Raw genomic sequence first — 18,100 nt, forward strand, 5'->3', positions numbered from 1 at the left:
TTAGTACTTTATTCTCACACACGATTGTATATTATTAATGAGATGTTTTAAGTGGATATCAATATCAACTGAAGACTTCAATTATCCTTATAGGCCCAAACATTTCATGTAGGCCACACAGTTAAGGATTGATAGAAAAAGTCTCTAAAAGCAGTTTGAATTTCCTTAGTAAATAAACACAGATTTTATTACATTTTTGACAGCCCTCATACAAAGTACAGTAGGCCTACAGAATGTGGCATATCCTTCATTTCTCCGAATGAAATGTAAATTTACTAACCAAGGTATTTTTCCAATTACAAAATAAATGTTCACACTGCAACAGAAGAAAATATACTCACATCTGTTATTTAATCGCATAAATGGGTCATTGGTTTATCCTATATATAATACGAGTAAAGTTTGAATAATTGTAAACTCGATCTGGGAATCGGCCCTAACAAAAACGTTTATATTTACGGAATAACTAAGTTCTGTGTCAAAAATAAGTTCTAGACCAGTGGTATAACCAGGAAAAATCTATTTTCGCCATAATATGAGTACAAACTTTTGAAAATTTAACATGGGCCTTATGAGAAAACATTCCGCCATTATTGTCATTTTGTTTACATTTTAAGACATAACGTGACGTTCTATACCCACGGGCACCTCAGCTTGCGCATGCGCAGAAAGCTCTTGAAGCACTTTCCGAGGTCCAGGTGACTGTTACTTCTGAATCTGATGTGTATTGATTCATTGATTGGCTTCTGACATACAATTTTGTCAACTTGTGACAGAGAGAAAGAGAACGACTCGACTTTGCTCCAGTTCATTAAATCGTTTGATGTATAAGAATTTGTATTATATTATAAATCTTGAGAGAGTAATGAGTTTCTAATCCATGAAAAAACTATTCTTATATTAGCCTCAGCCTCAGCTTTATTACTGTTTATTTAATACTTTTGCCAATATAAACGAGCGATAAATCTCATTTTTTTATTTTAATGGTTTTAATAATAATTGTCATCACTAACTTACTCTTTTCGTTGGTTGTCGTGTCGTGTTGTCAATAATGTCGTCTGATTCTGACTGATGTTACACTGAATCGGTCATAGGGAAAATAATTAATTGTAACCTAACTTACTACTAGCACTAACTAAGAGTGTTGCAATTAGCAGTGTGGGATGATTGCAATGGATAATTTAGCTATCTATTTCAGAAAAATAAAATTTAAAATAGATCAAACACTAGGATTTGTTCTAAAGTTTAAGCCTTGTTGAGATGGATCCTTTCAGGTTATCCTAGCTTGAACAACTGGGTTAGTAACTTAGCTTGACTTGGTTGTTCATCCATGTTTTGTTTATTCACACTAATCAATGGCTACTAGATTAAAAATGTTTTATTCTGATATGTTTTGAAACCAATATCCATAGGCCTTAAGCCCTAATTTTTGTTTTAAGTACTGGCACTGGGTACATCATTAGGTAACCCCGCAAGGTTGCTTTTTATAAATGGATAATTTCATGAATCACTAATACCCTATATCAAGGTGTGTTCAGTACATAATGAAACTAAAAAAAAATACTAATCCTAACACTAATAAAATATAGGTAGCTTTAGGCCTACAGAGGATGAGTGTTTATATTACTTCTCTGTGGTGTAAGTAATGTATGCCTTAAGATGGTAAGTTTAGGACTAGATATTAAATAAACTCCCAATTAACTTATAGGCCTAGCCTATTATTTGTCAGTGTCAATAAAATAGTGCTATTAGGCCTATATCGAGGACAGCCAAACTTGGATATACAACCATGTTTTACACCTAAGTTTATTTTTTGGTACTCACCAACATGGACCAACCCGGGAAACGTTTACCCCTTAGTCGAGCTTGACCTAGCCTATGTGGCTTAGCTACAAAACTTTACTTAAATAGGTTATACGTTTTCAAACTGAGCTGAGTTTGGCAAATTGATATGATATAACATATCCCAAGTTAAAGCATGCGTCGCCTGTCATAAAATGTTGCAAACCGACAAATGTCACCAGCTCGAAATTTCTCTGGAGAGTGGGAGGCTATATATTGTATTTTAAGCATTATAGCCTATGTTATCTGTACCCAAGACTGTGTTGATTTTGAAAAGTGTGTAGGGATTTTTCTCCTAAGCTGCCTAAAAAGTTTTATATTTTAGGTGTAACAAGCAACATTTTAATTTTTCCTGCGTACGTCTTAATTTTTATCACTTAGTTTTAAATCATTATATCTTAACAAAAATGTACTTGAATTTATTATAGTTAATTCACACTTTAAATCCACCTATTGGAGTGTAGCTTAATAGAGGTATTATGTCCCAACTAATTGTATTGAATTTATGCACATTCATGCGGTAGTGGCAACACTAAAATAATGTTTTGGGTACACCATAGTTTTGTAAGATAATAGTGTGAAAGAAGAAAAAAGTGCGTAAATTTATCACTAAATGAAACTTGATACGTTGACTGAGCCATCATGGTGGTCGTTATTATTATAACACACAACATTATTACACATTATCATTATTATTCGGTTAACACAGGTTAACATTATTATTCGGATATGTGAGACAAATAAAACTTTGAACTATGAGACTGAGGAGAATAATTGCCCAGTGACCATATAATAACACCATATAAACACTACAACTTTTCTAGTGTCAAAGGCATCCTAAAATATTTTTAAATGAACATATTTGAAGGGTTATCTCTTATGTGTATATCAGATATACCACTTTGTTAACAGTGATGTGAAGCTCCACAGTCAAAGTCGCCGGAGGTCGGGATGGATCATAAATCAGAGGTTGTCGGAAATGACGGATGGACGACCACGAGTCGCGCATTAGTCTCCCAACAACACAATATTCACCTGTTGGGGTTGGCAGTAAAACTGTAAACGAAAATGCATGGGGGGATTCAAACCCGCTGGATAATAATGCTCTTTATTTTTATATAAAACCGGTTTGAAAATGTCAAAAATTGAATTACGTAACTTATTTTTGATTTCCTGTATGCAAAGTGAACATGAAGAGGTGTATACTTTGATTTCATATTAATAGCAAAATTTTTTAAGTAATTCATGGCACATTTAACAGTAAGCTTCCTTACATTAGAAGAAAGAACATTGGCATATTAAACATTTTACCGATTTCCGTCCCATAAAAATTACTTTCTAGAGTTAAAAGCTAATTTGTTTAACGTGTTGCAGTTTTCAAACTTATTGTTGAACCACTAATTGATTAATGAACACTGCTTGAGCCATAAAACTATAACGTAACCCTCTTTTGTGTAGTTTTAGTTTAACTTAATCTCGATGAACTACTTAAAATGTTGATCAAAAAGTGAAGTGTTGTGTATGGGATGGATTTCTTAGTAGAGTGACAGAAGCACTAAGATGGTTTCGGGTTGACTACCCAGAAGTTTAATCACATATTAATCTAACTAAAGTTGATAAATGTTATGTAAAAAAACTGGTCAAGCTGTACAAATATTTTAACTCATCTTACGTTATCAAAAGCAATATCTTTTGACAATACTTTACTTTTTGTTTTAAATTAAAACTCTTTTCTCAGACTTTAGTTTGATAAACTTCACTTTAGAAGGTTAGGATAATTTTGTTATGGCATTGCCAATATTTTTCTATATGACAATTGTTTCACGATAGATATCTAAACTTCAATGAAGTAAACAGATAAGGAAATAGCTAAAGGTATTGATTTTACAGAGAGCAAATTCGTATTAATAAATCCCCATTTTACTAGATGGCTCAAACTTTTATTAAATATATTTAAATCCTACTCTAAATTATGTAGTTTTTCATATACGTACAAAGATATAAACATAAATGTGTATAAATTTTAAAATTCTTTCCCATGCATTCTTAATTCCCAATCAATGAGTTCTTTTTTTGAAATGACTCTAAATTGTACTGATATCACCCATTAGGAAGCACTCCGGGCGAGCAGTTCTACTTTATCAATGAAGTCTTAAATATGCACGTTTAGTATGGATGTAAAATATCTTGTAAGAGTGTCCCTTAAGGACTTAAATTTATGTGAGAGGAAACAACAAATTTAATGTATTTGTTTTTAAATTTTCCAAAAAAGTAGAGGAAAAGATTTCTGTCAATTTCTATTAGATGATGAATCTTTCTCTTAACTTTATTCTGTGGAGAATTTAATATTATCAGTCATCATTTAGTTTCAAACTTTGCTAATTGGTTACGTTAAAGGATTATGTTCTGTTTTAAAGTGACTACAATGTAAGGAAAAATAACATCTCTGGACACAATTATGTAGAAAAAGAATTTGTAAATTATCCCGCTGAGTTTCTAAATGTTCTGCGTTTGAACTTTTACGGTACAATTTCACGAAAATAGGGTAAGAGATTACAATGCTACAATGTATCATGTTAAATACTGAAAGACCTCTGTATAAAGGTCACGTAAATCATGTAGATTAGATTATTTTACGACTACCAATAATGTATTGAGACTTAGTCTGAAGTTACCAATAATATATACTACATTTAACAATTTCACTATAGAATTTTTAATGCCAGTAAAGAAGGTACAGTGAACAACCGTGCCATTCGTCTGAACTGTACAATGTTTAGTTCTTGTTCTTATATTTAATAAGAACTTCAAACTATTTCTAGATAAAACTATTTGTTTGGGGATGGCTGTTTTGGGGGTGAAGGACGTAATAGTAAACTCGAGTAATCTTCCTTTTGTTCTCTCAAAAAGTCAAAAGTCTCGCGTTTGTTTACAAAAGACCTTTGTTAAACTCAGAAAAGCTTTGGATTATCTAATATTACGTGAGAACTCTGGACGTTTGTATATGTTAAACGAGATTAGATTTTCTTTGTAAAATATTCAGAAACTTTAAAAAATCATATGTTTCTTTAACATGATAGAACCTTAGTTAATTAAGTTATTCCTCCAATGGCGGTGTATTGTAGACTGTAAGTGGCATTTAAGATTGATAAAAAATTGTTGCTATCGATTGAAAATATGTACGTCAATATATACACAGCCCATTTTGAATAAAGAGAAGCGTATTTAAAATATGTAAACCCAGTCCCTTTGGGAACTTGATTTAAAGGACTTGTTAATGACACAGAATTAGCAGATTTTAAATTCAGTCCAACATATTCACAATACAGACGTTTGGACTCTTGAGGCTACTGAAAACGTGTAATTATTCATTATTCGACTAAATTTAGGCAAGTGAAGAGAGCTCTACGTCCAGCGTATTAGTAAGTAAATCTCATCTATTTGCACATGTTAATTCCGAGAAGCTGGGTCGGACAGGAAGATTCATGCTAGCTCCTGACCTACAACCCTCAGTAGTTGTATATAACGGTGACTGCAGAACATTAGCACACTTGCAATAAGTAGGACGCAACCATAAAATAGTAAATGAAACTTTGTATTAGATCTCACTGATTGACTGAGGTGCAGGTCGTACTTGAAAGTAAATGTACCATAAGTCACAATAAAACATGTTATGGATCGTCGTTATTGAATACCCTGGCAAAGGAATGTGTAGCGGAATGTTTCAATTGTACTTGCCGGAGTTGACATAAAAGCAGATGGCGTTGAATGTCGTTCTTCTGAATGCATATGGTTATAATTCTGATTATAAAATAACAGGAGATATATTTCAATTTTTTATGTTTTGATCGAAAAATAAAGCATGTATAATAGCATTGCAGATTCCTATGACATACATATATAAATGCCAAAAAGTGAAATTGAAAAACACAATTAATTATATTGAAATGCATTGAGTTTGTTGTGATACGAGTTAGATGAGAACTTGTTCCAGATTAAAAGAAACTGGAGATGTTTCAATTAGATCTCTCAGGCTCATGAATATGCATACAATAATCACATTACCTCAACCCCATTGTATACTGTAATATATAAGGCTTTATTACATTGCCAGAAGAATATTGAGTTTGTGTGTGTGGTTGGCTGCACTGCTGAGTGACGTCACCGACTAGGAACGATGGCACGAAGCGGAGTGAAACGGCAGTCGGAGTTAACATGCTATGTAGTAAGTTGTCCCTAGTATCGGGTTCTTTTAACTTATTAATTTAGAAGTACAGTTATTACATTTGGCGACGAAATTAAATCCGCGTGTGCGTGAAATGTCTAGTATCGGTCGGATATCGGAGTTTAATCCGTACGAAGAAGATATTAGTTCGTATTTGTTACGTTTGAAACACTTTTTCAAGGCCAACGAGGTCAAGGACGTGAAGCAGGTCTCCATCTTGATTACTGTAATAGGCCCTAAAATATTAGCCGTCCTCACCGATCTTATTTCTCCTAAGAAGATTGATGAAGAATCTTACGATAATTTGAGCAAAATCTTGGAAGATCATTATTCTCCTAAACGCCTTGTGGTCGCTGAGCGTTATACTTTTTATAGTCGATGCCAGAAACAATCTGAAAGTATTGCAGAGTTCGTAGTGGCAGTGAAGCATTTGGCTTCGACGTGTGATTTTGGAACATTCTTATCGGACGCACTGAGAGACAAGTTAGTTTCGGGAATTAAAAATGAAGCAATTCGTCAAAAATTACTTCCCGAAGAAATGGATTTGAAGAAAACGTTGGCTCTTGCACTCAGGCTTGAACAGGCCGAGAAACAGACAGGTCTATTCTCGAATACAAGTGTTCAGGAAATTTCCAGGTTTCAGGTCAAGAAGAATCCACGTGTTTCCAACCGAGGTTCAAATTTTCACAGTGCGGGATCTAAATCAAATTCAAGTGATGTGAAGGGAGATATGTCTCAGATAAATAAGTGTTTTCGTTGTGGCAATCCAGAGCATAGGGCTAATAATTGCCCGTATAGTAATTACAAGTGCCATGGGTGTAAAAAGTTGGGTCATATCAGTAAGGTTTGCAGGTTCAAATCAGAAAATCCAGTGAAAAATTCCATAAAAAGTGGTAAATTTAAAATCCATCAGATGGAAGAGGAAAATAGGCCTAGGCCTAGTGGTGGTCCAGATGAAGTGGAGTTTGAAAGTTTGTCTTTGTACAGTATGAATTCTGGGGATAATGTTTCTGCCTTTAAGGTAAGCCTAGAAATAGAGAATGTATCCGTATTAATGGAAATTGATACTGGCTCGGCACTAACTGTGTGCCCTCAAGAATTGTTTAACAAATATTTCCCTCATGTTCAATTGAGTACTGTAGATATCAAGTTGCTTACATATTCAGGCAATGAAGTCAATGTTATTGGACAAGCTTTAGTCAAAGTAGCCTACATGGACCAGACTTATCATTTACCTATGATAGTCGTTAAGATTGATCGTACGAACCAGCCTATGCTTCTAGGCCGTAGTTGGCTACAACATATTGCTTTTGACTGGAAATCTATTTTTACTTGTAATTTTAATAGCCTATCAGGCAGTGTTAAATCTAAGGGTGGTGAACCTAACCTAACCCTAGGTAAGGCCGATGAGCCTAAAGTCGTTTCTGATTTGAAACAAAAGTATGCCTCTGTGTTCAAAGGAGGCCCTGGTGAAATTAAGGATGTTGAGGCACGTATTGTGCTAAAAGAGGATGCTGTGCCAAAATTTTGTAAATATCGCCCTGTTCCTTACGCGTTGCGTAAATCAGTAGAAGATGAGATTGATAGGATGATTGCTGAAGGTATTGCTTATCCCGTTACCAGCTCTCAGTGGGCTACTCCTATTGTGGTGATTCAGAAGAAAAGTGGGGTGCGACTCTGCGGGGACTTTAAAGTAACCCTTAATCAAGTGATCCAGTCGGAACACTATCCCTTGCCTCAACCGGAGGACATTTTTGCTACTCTAGCAGGTTGTAGCTGGTTTTCAGTTTTGGACTTGGAGGCAGAGTATCTCCAACTTCCTGTGGCGGAGGAGTCCCAACCACTCTTGACTCTAACTACGCACAAAGGCTTAGTGCGTTTGCGACGTCTGCCGTATGGTTTGTCTTCGGCTCCGGCTCTCTTTCAAGCGGCCATGGACAAAATTATTGGTGGCCTACCTGGGTCAGTGGCATATTTGGATGACGTACTGGTGGGATCTACAACGGTGAAATCTACTCACCCGGATCTTCGCAAGAGGAAGCGTTGTCACGCTTGGAGAGTGTTCTTCAACGTCTTCAAAGTTATGGAGTCAAGGTAAATGATTCTAAATGTAAATTCTTACAGCCGTCAGTACAGTACCTAGGCTACTGTTTGTCGTCAAAAGGGATCAGCCCGCAGGAGGGTATCTTAGAGGCGATTCGGAACGCACCTGAGCCAACTTCAAAGGAAGAGTTAAGAGCCTATGTAGGCCTTATAAATTATTATGGGAAGTTTATTTGCAATCTTTCAGACAAACTTAGCTGTTTTTACGATCTACTTCGTAAGGATGCACCGTGGGTATGGTCATCCCAATGTTCTTCTGTTTTTCAAGAAAGTAAGACATGGGTATTGTCTTCAGATGTCTTAGTTCATTACGATGTAAATAGACCATTAGTTTTGACTTGTGACGCAAGTCCACGAGGTGTTGGTGCCGTGCTTTCGCACCTAATTGATGGAGTAGAGAGGCCTATTGCCTTCGCATCGAAATCCTTGAGTGCTAGTGAAAGAAATTATTCACAGTTGCATAGAGAAGCTTTGGCTCTTGTTTTTGGAGTAAAAAATTCCATAAATATATTTACGGTAGGAAAAATGTCGTGTTACAGACTGACCATGCTCCTTTAGTGACAATCTTTGGAAATAAGCGGGGAGTTCCCTGTGTCGCCGCTGCGCGTCTTCAACGATGGGCCCTGATCCTCTCCGCCTACAGTTTTGAAGTAAAGTACCGCCGTGGCTTGGACTTGCCACATGCGGACGCTCTTTCGAGATTACCGTTACCTGATGACGACCAATTGGAGCTGGATTCCAACTACATCTCTCATGTTTCTTCCCTGGTAGAGGCCTTTGACTGTTTCAAATTGGTGAGTGATCTCAATCCTATTACTGCTAAGGATATCGCTCGACTTACTGATACTGATCCTGTTTTGACAAAGGTCAGAGATTTCATTTGGCATGGATGGCGTGATAGTCAAGATTCTGAGCTGGTTGCTTATTTTCGAAGAAGGGATGAGTTGTCCGTAGAGAACCAGTGTGTTTTATGGGGTAGTCGAGTAGTGGTGCCAGAGAAACTGAGGAGTGCCGTTATCCAATTGCTGCATGATCAGCATCCCGGAATAAATCGGATGAAAATGTTAGCCCGAAGCTTTGTTTGGTGGCCGGGAATTGATAAAACCATTGAAGAGACTGTTCTCTCATGTCATGTGTGTCAGTGTACAAGGAATGCTGTGGCTAAGGTGCCATTATGTCAGTGGCCTAGAGCTTCAAGTAGGTGGCAGCGCATCCACGTGGATTATGCGGAAGACCCACTAACAAGACAACAAATGCTCATAGTTGTTGATAGTTTTAGCAAATGGCTAGAAGTGTTTATCATGAAATCTACTACATCGTTTAAAACCATTGAAAAACTGCGTACGCTGTTTGCGTCTTTTGGCCTACCGGAAGAATTGGTCAGTGATAATGGTCCCAATTTTGCTAGTGGGGAATTCAGAGAATTTCTGAGCAACAACGGTATTAAGTTTACGCTCTCACCTCCTTACCATCCTGCCTCGAATGGGGCTGCAGAAAGATTTGTACAGGAAGTCAAGAAGAACCTTAAAAGACAGGTTATGGCTAGTGGTTCTGAGACCATTTCTTTACAACATAAATTGGATAATTTCCTCTTTGCATTTCGCAACACACCCAGTACTGTCACTGGTGTTACCCCTGCGGAATTGTTCCTTCAATGGAAACCGAGAACTAAGTTGACAATGCTTAAACCCTGTTTATTGTCAGCCATTGATAAGAAGAGGGAGGCGCAGAAGGAAGCAGCCGATAACCATCGGGGAAGTTTCAGATCCTTTGTGGAGGGAGAAAAGGTGCTTGTGAAGTCAGTACGGCAGGAGATCATTTCTTGGATTCCTGGGAGAATTTTGGAGCGGAAAAGTCCGTCTACTTATGTGGTGAGCGTCCTGGGAGGTAAAATACGTTTCTGCCACGCAGATCATTTGAGATCTAGTAAGTTGACTGAGGAAGAGGAAGTTACAGTCAATAGGCCGGTAGTGCAATCTCCGATCAAATCCCCTGAGAACAAGTCTGCTGTGGGAATACAAACTCCGCCAGAGCGATCACCTCGTGTCATGGAAACTCGGAATACATCACCAAGACAACAACGGAGTGTAGGCCTACCAAAATCTCCAGCTACGCACACTACAGACGAGCATCCCGAAGTGCAGCCCAGCCAGCAGTGCAGCCCGCCATCACTTCGGAGATCTCAAAGGACTGTGCAAAAGCCGAAGCGGCTCGACCTTTAAGTTAAAAGGCCGAGTTAGAGAGAGAAGATTTTATGTTTATTTTATTTGAAGAAGAAAAGTTTATTTAGTGTTCTGAAATATTTTGTGAAGCTTAGAAACAAAAAAAATTGTAAAATAAGAAAATGCAAACAAAAAAAATTGTTGATTTGGCTTAGCCTAGAAGAAAAAGGTTAGGCCTATAGAGAAGAGTTTTATTTTAAGTTTGGGCGAGTGTAATATATAAGGCTTTATTACATTGCCAGAAGAATATTGAGTTTGTGTGTGTGGTTGGCTGCACTGCTGAGTGACGTCACCGACGAGGAACGATGGCACGAAGCGGAGTGAAACGGCAGTCGGAGTTAACATGCTATGTAGTAAGTTGTCCCTAGTATCGGGTTCTTTTAACTTATTAATTTAGAAGTACAGTTATTACATATACCTCTTTACAACTGCAACTTCATGTGTTTTTATGAAAAAATTAATGTATGCGTTGGTTTGTACCATTTTGTTAAGAGTTAAAATGGCTACAATATACAGAATTTTAATCAAAATTGTTCCAGCCATTTTTTATTCGTTTTTTTTTATATTTTATGGCAAAATTACAATTAAAAATCAAAACTTCTAAAAAATAAATACCTTCCATGGATTTAAATCCTACAATCAAATCAATCGTCATCAACTGTCATCGAAATCGGACCACAGCTCTGTACAAATACACGGACATCACATAGAAAACATTTTTTGGGGTCCAGGAGAACTCGAAAATTTTTCATACAATACTTTCTGTATATACTAAGTATAGTGTAAGAAAGTAAAAACACGTAAACTAATTTAATGTGTAAGACAATGATTCTGAAATAGTCAAATTACAAAAGCTACATCATGAATCAATTTCAGAAAGATAATAGTTTTAAGTTTGTAATTATACGAAGAAAAAAAAACTATGAGCAAACATATACAACTACACGTCAGGGTTCATCGATTAAGTCAAGCAGTTTATGTGCATGAATATTCAGTTTAATAGGCACTCAAAGTGAACGCATATATTGTGTTTGTGTATGGTGGACAACTAGACCATACTGGCAGTCGTATGATGTGATTATAACACAAACGTAATAACGTCATACTACTTTCTAGTATATCTGCATTCCATTGCTAGTATTTAGACCATTTTAAATATTACTTGTAGCAAAATGTAGGAATGGATATAAATAAAAATTAAATATAAATAGAGCGCAATACTTCCTGAAAATATTGTGTAATCTTCAGTACATATTTACAAGATAATATCTTGAATGGGTGAATATGTATCTTGTATATTGGCAATGTCTTGTTTACAGTGCATATGTATTGTAATCTTCAAAAGGTTCTTCATGAATTAAAAATAGTTCAATTCTTTGATATAAACCTAATTTTAACCATTATTGCTAAAATGTGTCAATTTACAACGTTACTAGCCAGGCCCAATATCACTTTAACAAGGGATGCTAATCAATTAATAGAACAAAAATCACTTCTCATAATCACATGACAGTTCAATTATTGAGCTGGTGAGGGGGGCATGCTTACTGAACTAACTCTAATACGAGTGATTCAGCCCATCTAAGTAACACGCCAAGTCGTTTGTCACTAAATCCATACTAATCCTGTAAAATTATTTTGTTAACAGACCATTTATTAACCATAATTTCTTAGACATCCATAAAACGATCACATGTGTGGTAAATAAAATATAAATACATTTTGAAAGTAGTTGTGGTCTAGTTGTAGTTTTAAAAATGAATAATTAATGGTTTATACTCTTTGCTGCAATGTTTAAATTTACCTATTATACAGAATTTATGAAATGTTTATAACATATGTTCACTACAGTACTGTTGTTAGTAAGTTTGACTTCCCTTGAGATTCTGAGTGGACAATGCGTCGTTAGTATAAAGTTTTATTTTATTTTACCTGTGCTATAAGGAATAACACATACAGTATTTATGAATTCAAGTAATGTAATTTAATCTAATGGGGAAATTTATTACTGTAATAGCTGATTTTAAAATACGATTGATCATAACACACTATTCGACTAAATAAAGTAGTTTGTTTTATTTTTGGTGTTCTTAATAGTTAAATGTTTGTAATTTGCAAGAGTACATTATAGTGTGGCTTACAATTTAAAAAATCAGCCTTTAAATAATAGCAAACAGAATTTTATCAGCATATATTCTCCTTGATTTTGGAATCTCGGTATGTTTACATCGCTTATTTACATCAACAATATATTGATGAGTGAAACAGAAATAGGCAACTCGCATTTCATTGTTTACAATCACTATCATGGTCTAAAAATGGGTTTATGAGCTTATATGGGTTTGGATATGAATAAAACCGAGGATTTTTATTTTTTGCATTGAAGTTTATCTCGGTATTTCATAAATTTTGCAGTTAAATCGACCAATAACCCAGGATATTATTTATCTCACTATTATCTTATATATTTAAAAAATTGTTTTTTCTTTTCCGAGTTCGTTTGGCTCATCTACCAAACCGATTTTCATAATTGGGGTCTCGAATTAAAGGTATGCACGTACAGTTTTGCCTTCAATCATCGGCATAACTGAATCTATAATCCCACTCGACATATATGGAAACAAAGTTTGCTCCCCATGTATTTCTTATGGGAGTTAAATTTGGTTTTTCTTTGCCGAGCTCGTTTGGATCTTCTACCTGACCGATTTTCATGATTGAGGTCTCGAATTGAAGGTTTGCACGCACATATTTGCCATCAAGCATATGCATAATTTGATTATTTTTTGAATGTATGATTACTTCAATTTAAGATGTACTTCACCAGTTGTAATTTATATAATCATATATATTTTGGTTTAAGAACCTTCAGTAAAATAAATCGGACCAGTTTCAAGCAAATGCAAAGTGAACAACCAACATAAACATAATTTTTCATAAAGGTTTTCTATGATTAAACATCAATAACTCCAGTATTGTTCACGTTTTTTATATGTTTTAGACTCAAAATAATCAGTCAATTATAAGCTTTATTTGAGCTATTTATCGTTTGGATTAGTTAAGCTCAAGATACTGTATTACTCAATAAACAATCATAAATTTGATTATTTCTCGGATATTATATTTATTTTAACGCTGCGGAGCAGCATAGGTCCTCTAGTTATGTATTAATTTTAATAATTTTTTTATCTATACATCATCACATCAGTATCAATCCTAAATAAACCTCAAACACCCTTAATTACAGGAGAGCCTGGGTTGTAATGACCTTATCGCGTGACGGAAGACATAACGGTTGGGGGTAATCAGGGGCAGTAACAATCTTAGATCATACCCTCACCACTAGTAGTCAGGGTGCATGGTACATTTAACAGATGTAAGACTTATTCTTACACTTATTTTTGTCCAGTTATATTTTCTGTTTACCAAATCGGTGAAAAGGAGAGAATTTTTCATCGCCTACAAGAGTGTATTTATAACACAGTTAGGATACTAACTAACAACATTTAAACATATACACGACATGTAGACATATATAATTTGTATAGTTATACATGTAAACATGTATAGCTCTGCACTTTAGTAACGATTTGCTGAAATAATCTCAATCCAGACACCTGATTAGCATTTGATGGATGACGAATGTAGTAAAAGGTAGGAGAAAATGGAGCCCTTATCTCACAAAAGGGTGATTTTTGTCATTTGGTATTTTGTTTCAAAACAATTTAGGCCATTTAAAATTTCTCTTGACATTCTCACCTGTATAGCGAATATAAAAAATAGCTTTAACTTAATCAATGGTTTAGTTTATTGGAGAAGACAGTGCTGCTATATAGTCATCATTGACAGATACACACACAAACAAAGCTACACAAGTTAAAATAAGTCTAGTTTCAGTTTTATTAGGATGTGAAACGTAAAATAGTGAATAAAATCTGCCATAAACTTTTCAACAAAACATGAACTTTTATTTATATATATATGATAATGTATTAGGAATATTTAAACTAAAATTTGAGGTTCATCGATGTAATACGTTGTTATACAAATGGCAATGAAATGAAACACAAATAAAACTGTTGGATATAGTATTCACACATTTTATTTCAATAATCTATGGTTTATATTTTTTTAACATTTGGCCAGCTGGTATAAAAATATGAACTTTAATAATTTTGACACATATGATTTTTGGGATGAATTGTTATGTTGTGATTACAGGAATAATAGTTTGGTAGCATTTTACTATGATTGAGTAACTTTTATTTTGTGAATAATTAAATTATTTTCTGCTCATTATCTAAACTATTCTCTTTCCATTTTTGACTTTTAACATTTGGCGACCGTGACAGGACTGTATGAGTTCTTAACCAGATAGTCACTATTGAGATAATGGAAAGAAATAGGAAACTAAGAAAAACCTTCAGAACAGCATTTACCAGAATTTATAATGGAATAAATGAGGAGCTATGCAAAGATGAGCAAGACCTACACAATATACAGGGTAAATTGAGCTCTCTGGAAAGTAAGATAGAAGATATAAAAACTTTGGACAGGGAAATTTTATAATTCTTGCTTGATTCTGAAGCAGATGAAGAAGAGTTAGATGAAGAAGTTAGGCTAGCAGATGAATATGTAGAGAAGTTTAATCGAATTAGTTTAGCTGTACAGAGTAGATTGATTAGGTCTAGGGATACTTCACCTGAGTCCAATGGGTCTGTAATGAGTAAATCTACTGCTGTTAGGTCTAAGCTACCTACTATTGAATTCACAAAGTTTAGTGGGGATTTGAAGGATTGGCTACCTTTTTGGGCACAATTCAAAAGAATAGATGATGACAAGAATATTGACGATATTGATAAATATCATTATCTTGTGCAGGCTACTTTAGCTAATTCTAGGGATCGTCAGCTGGTCGAAAGCTATCCTGCTACCGCTGAGAACTATTCAAAAGCTTTGCAAAGTCTTAAAAGTCGTTTTGGTAGAGATGACCTTCTCATAGAAGTGTATATTAGAGAGCTTTTGAAGTTAGTGCTGAGTAATTTAAACAGCAAGGTAGAAGTTTCTTGCATTTACGATAAACTGGAAACCCAGCTAAGAGCATTGGAGACATTAGGAGTAACAACTGACAAATGTTCTGCTATGTTATATCTCTTATAGAGTCTTGTTTGCCCGAGGAACTGTTGAGAGCTTGGCAGCGTCACTCCGGCTATGAAGTAGATGCTGAACTTAAGGATAGACTTGATGGTTTGATGAAGTTTCTGCAAAAAGAGGTTGCTAACGAGGAAAGGATTACTCTAGCCGCATCTGGTTTTGAAAATAGTAAGCGACCTAACCTACTGCCTAAAGTAAGTAAATCTACTGTATTTCGACCTAAGCCTAGTTACACCAGACATACTGAAATGATGCCGACAGCTGCTGGTTTAGTTAACCCAACGAAGTCTGATAAGTTAAATACTAAAGACGCTAAATGTATTTTTTGTGGTTCTAACCACTTAGCTGAAAACTGTAAAGACAGTAAATTGATGAGAAGGTGAAAATCGTTGGGGAAAATGGTTGTTGCTTTACTTGCTTGTAGTATGGTCATAGGAGTGCGCAATGTAAAGTTAGAGTAAAATGTCCCATCTGTGGAAAGAGGCACACCGCTGTTATGTGTAGGGCATCTGCTGCAGAAGGAAGTTCATTGAGTGAACAACCAGGCAAAGAAAGTTCTTTAGCAAACAATGTTCACACAGATGTGTTTTTACAAACCTTTTTAGTAAAAATTAGAAACCAAAATCGAGAGCGAACAGCATGTGTTTTAATAGATACGGGATCACAACGGTCTTATATTTTGAAAAATACAGCAAAGGAATTTGGCTACGACATATCCAGAAAGGTGGAGCTATCTCATGCTTTATTTGGTGGTACTAGTACTGAAACAATTGAACATGCGTGTTATAAGGTTAGACTAAGTGACTTAAATAACAGTTATGCCTGACATTTTGACGTTCTTGATCAAGATATAATTTGTAACGATGTTACAACAGTTAAGCCTGGTCCTTGGTCCATTGAGCTTGGAACACTGGGAATTAATGTAACAGATGGAGACGGGCCTATTGAAGTTCTGATAGGTGCAGACGTTGCCGGGAAACTTTACACTGAGAAACGATATCTGCTTTCCAATGGGTTAGTTGCGATATGCACACTTTGTTGGGCTGGACTTTAATGGGAAGAACCACAGTTGAAGGGAATGGCAAGTCCAGTTCTATGGCAGTAACTTCTTTACTTTCCCCTGTTGATAATAAATCCATTTCAGATTTGTGGAGTTTGGATGTTTTAGGAATCAAGGATCCAGTGGAGGCAAAGAGTGAATCCTCAGTTAAAAGTAGAACAATGGAACATTTTGTAGAATCTGTTTCAGTGGAAAATGATGGCAGATATCAGGTCAAATTGCCATGGGTTGAAGATCACCCGCCGTTACCTACTAATTTGAAAGTAGCACAGAAGAGACTCGGTAATCTTACAAATAAACTTAATTCTAGTGGATATCTTAGTTCATATCAACAGGTGTTGTCTGACATTTTATCTCAATAATCTATGGTTTATATTTTTTTAACATTTGGCCAGCTGGTATAAAAATAAGAACTTTAATAATTTTTACACATATGATTTTTGGGATGAATTGTTATGTTGTGATTACAGGAATAATAGTTTGGTAGCATTTTACTATGATTGAGTAACTTTTCTTTTGTGAATAATTAAATTATTTTCTGCTCATTATCTAGTCCTTTTTCTCTCAATTTTTGACTTTTAACAAAAACATTAACATTGTTTGCATTATTTACATTTGAATGAGTTAGGACCGGGAATCGTATTTCGAATGCAAAATTTATAAGTTGTAATTTGACCACAATAGTAGAGGAAATCGAAAAAGAATCAAAAGTTTTAAAAATAGTTCAAATATACTTATTCGTATGAAGTTCATTTTGTAAGTTTTATTCTGTCGAAAATGTTTATAATTTCCCCAACAATTTCATGCAAATGTGTGTAAACGTTTAATCCGTTCGGTAAAAAACTCTGTCTACACTCGTAATTAAAAGTTAAACAGAGGTATTTTATTGCTGGACAAATTCGATCTGTAAATTTACGAGCTCAGTTCGAGTTTTCATCATTGTAATTACCTGTTCGTAATTACCTTATGCTCAATATTAAACTATAAAGTGAATATAACTTTAATGTTAAATGTTTTCTGATAATGTACAAAAACGTGTTTCACCTTTTAAAGCATCTATCGTTGAATTAATCTTAAGCATAATTTATAATGTAGGAATATAACAATTCCATTTTTATGATCGAAAAACGTGCTCCAGAATAATATTAGTGTAATCGTTGATGTTAACTTAAAATGCATGAAAACCGAAGTTAATATTGATGGTTTTTTAGTACTCTATTCTCACACATGATTGTATATTATATTTATGAAATAATTTAAGTCATAATCAATATCAACTGAAGACTTCAATTATCCTTATAGGCCCAAACATTTCATGTAGACCACACAGTTTAGGATTGATGGAAAAAGTCTCTAAAAGCAGTTTGAATTAACTAAGTAAATAAATACAGATTTTATTACATTTTTGACAGCCCTCATACAAAGTAGGCCTACAGAATGTGGCATATCCTTCATTTCCCCGAATGAAATGTAAATTTACTAACCAAGGTATTTTTC

General features: G+C 35.0%; 1 protein-coding gene across 1 annotated transcript; it reads left to right on the forward strand.

The window, feature by feature from the left end:
* The first annotated feature begins 6,161 nt into the window (after window positions 1–6,161).
* LOC128984171 (uncharacterized protein K02A2.6-like) lies at window positions 6,162–10,392 on the forward strand. Its single transcript, XM_054403464.1, has 3 exons — window positions 6,162–6,666; window positions 7,465–8,161; window positions 8,691–10,392. Exons 1-3 carry the CDS (start codon window positions 6,162–6,164, stop codon window positions 10,390–10,392), a joined length of 2,904 nt encoding a protein of 967 aa, XP_054259439.1.
* The last annotated feature ends 7,708 nt before the right edge of the window (window positions 10,393–18,100 follow it).

Source organism: Macrosteles quadrilineatus, unplaced genomic scaffold (genome assembly GCF_028750875.1).
Source record: "Macrosteles quadrilineatus isolate MER2022 unplaced genomic scaffold, UCM_ALF_1.0 Scaffold_2__2_contigs__length_208266976, whole genome shotgun sequence".
NCBI classification, from domain to species: Eukaryota; Metazoa; Arthropoda; class Insecta; order Hemiptera; family Cicadellidae; genus Macrosteles; species Macrosteles quadrilineatus.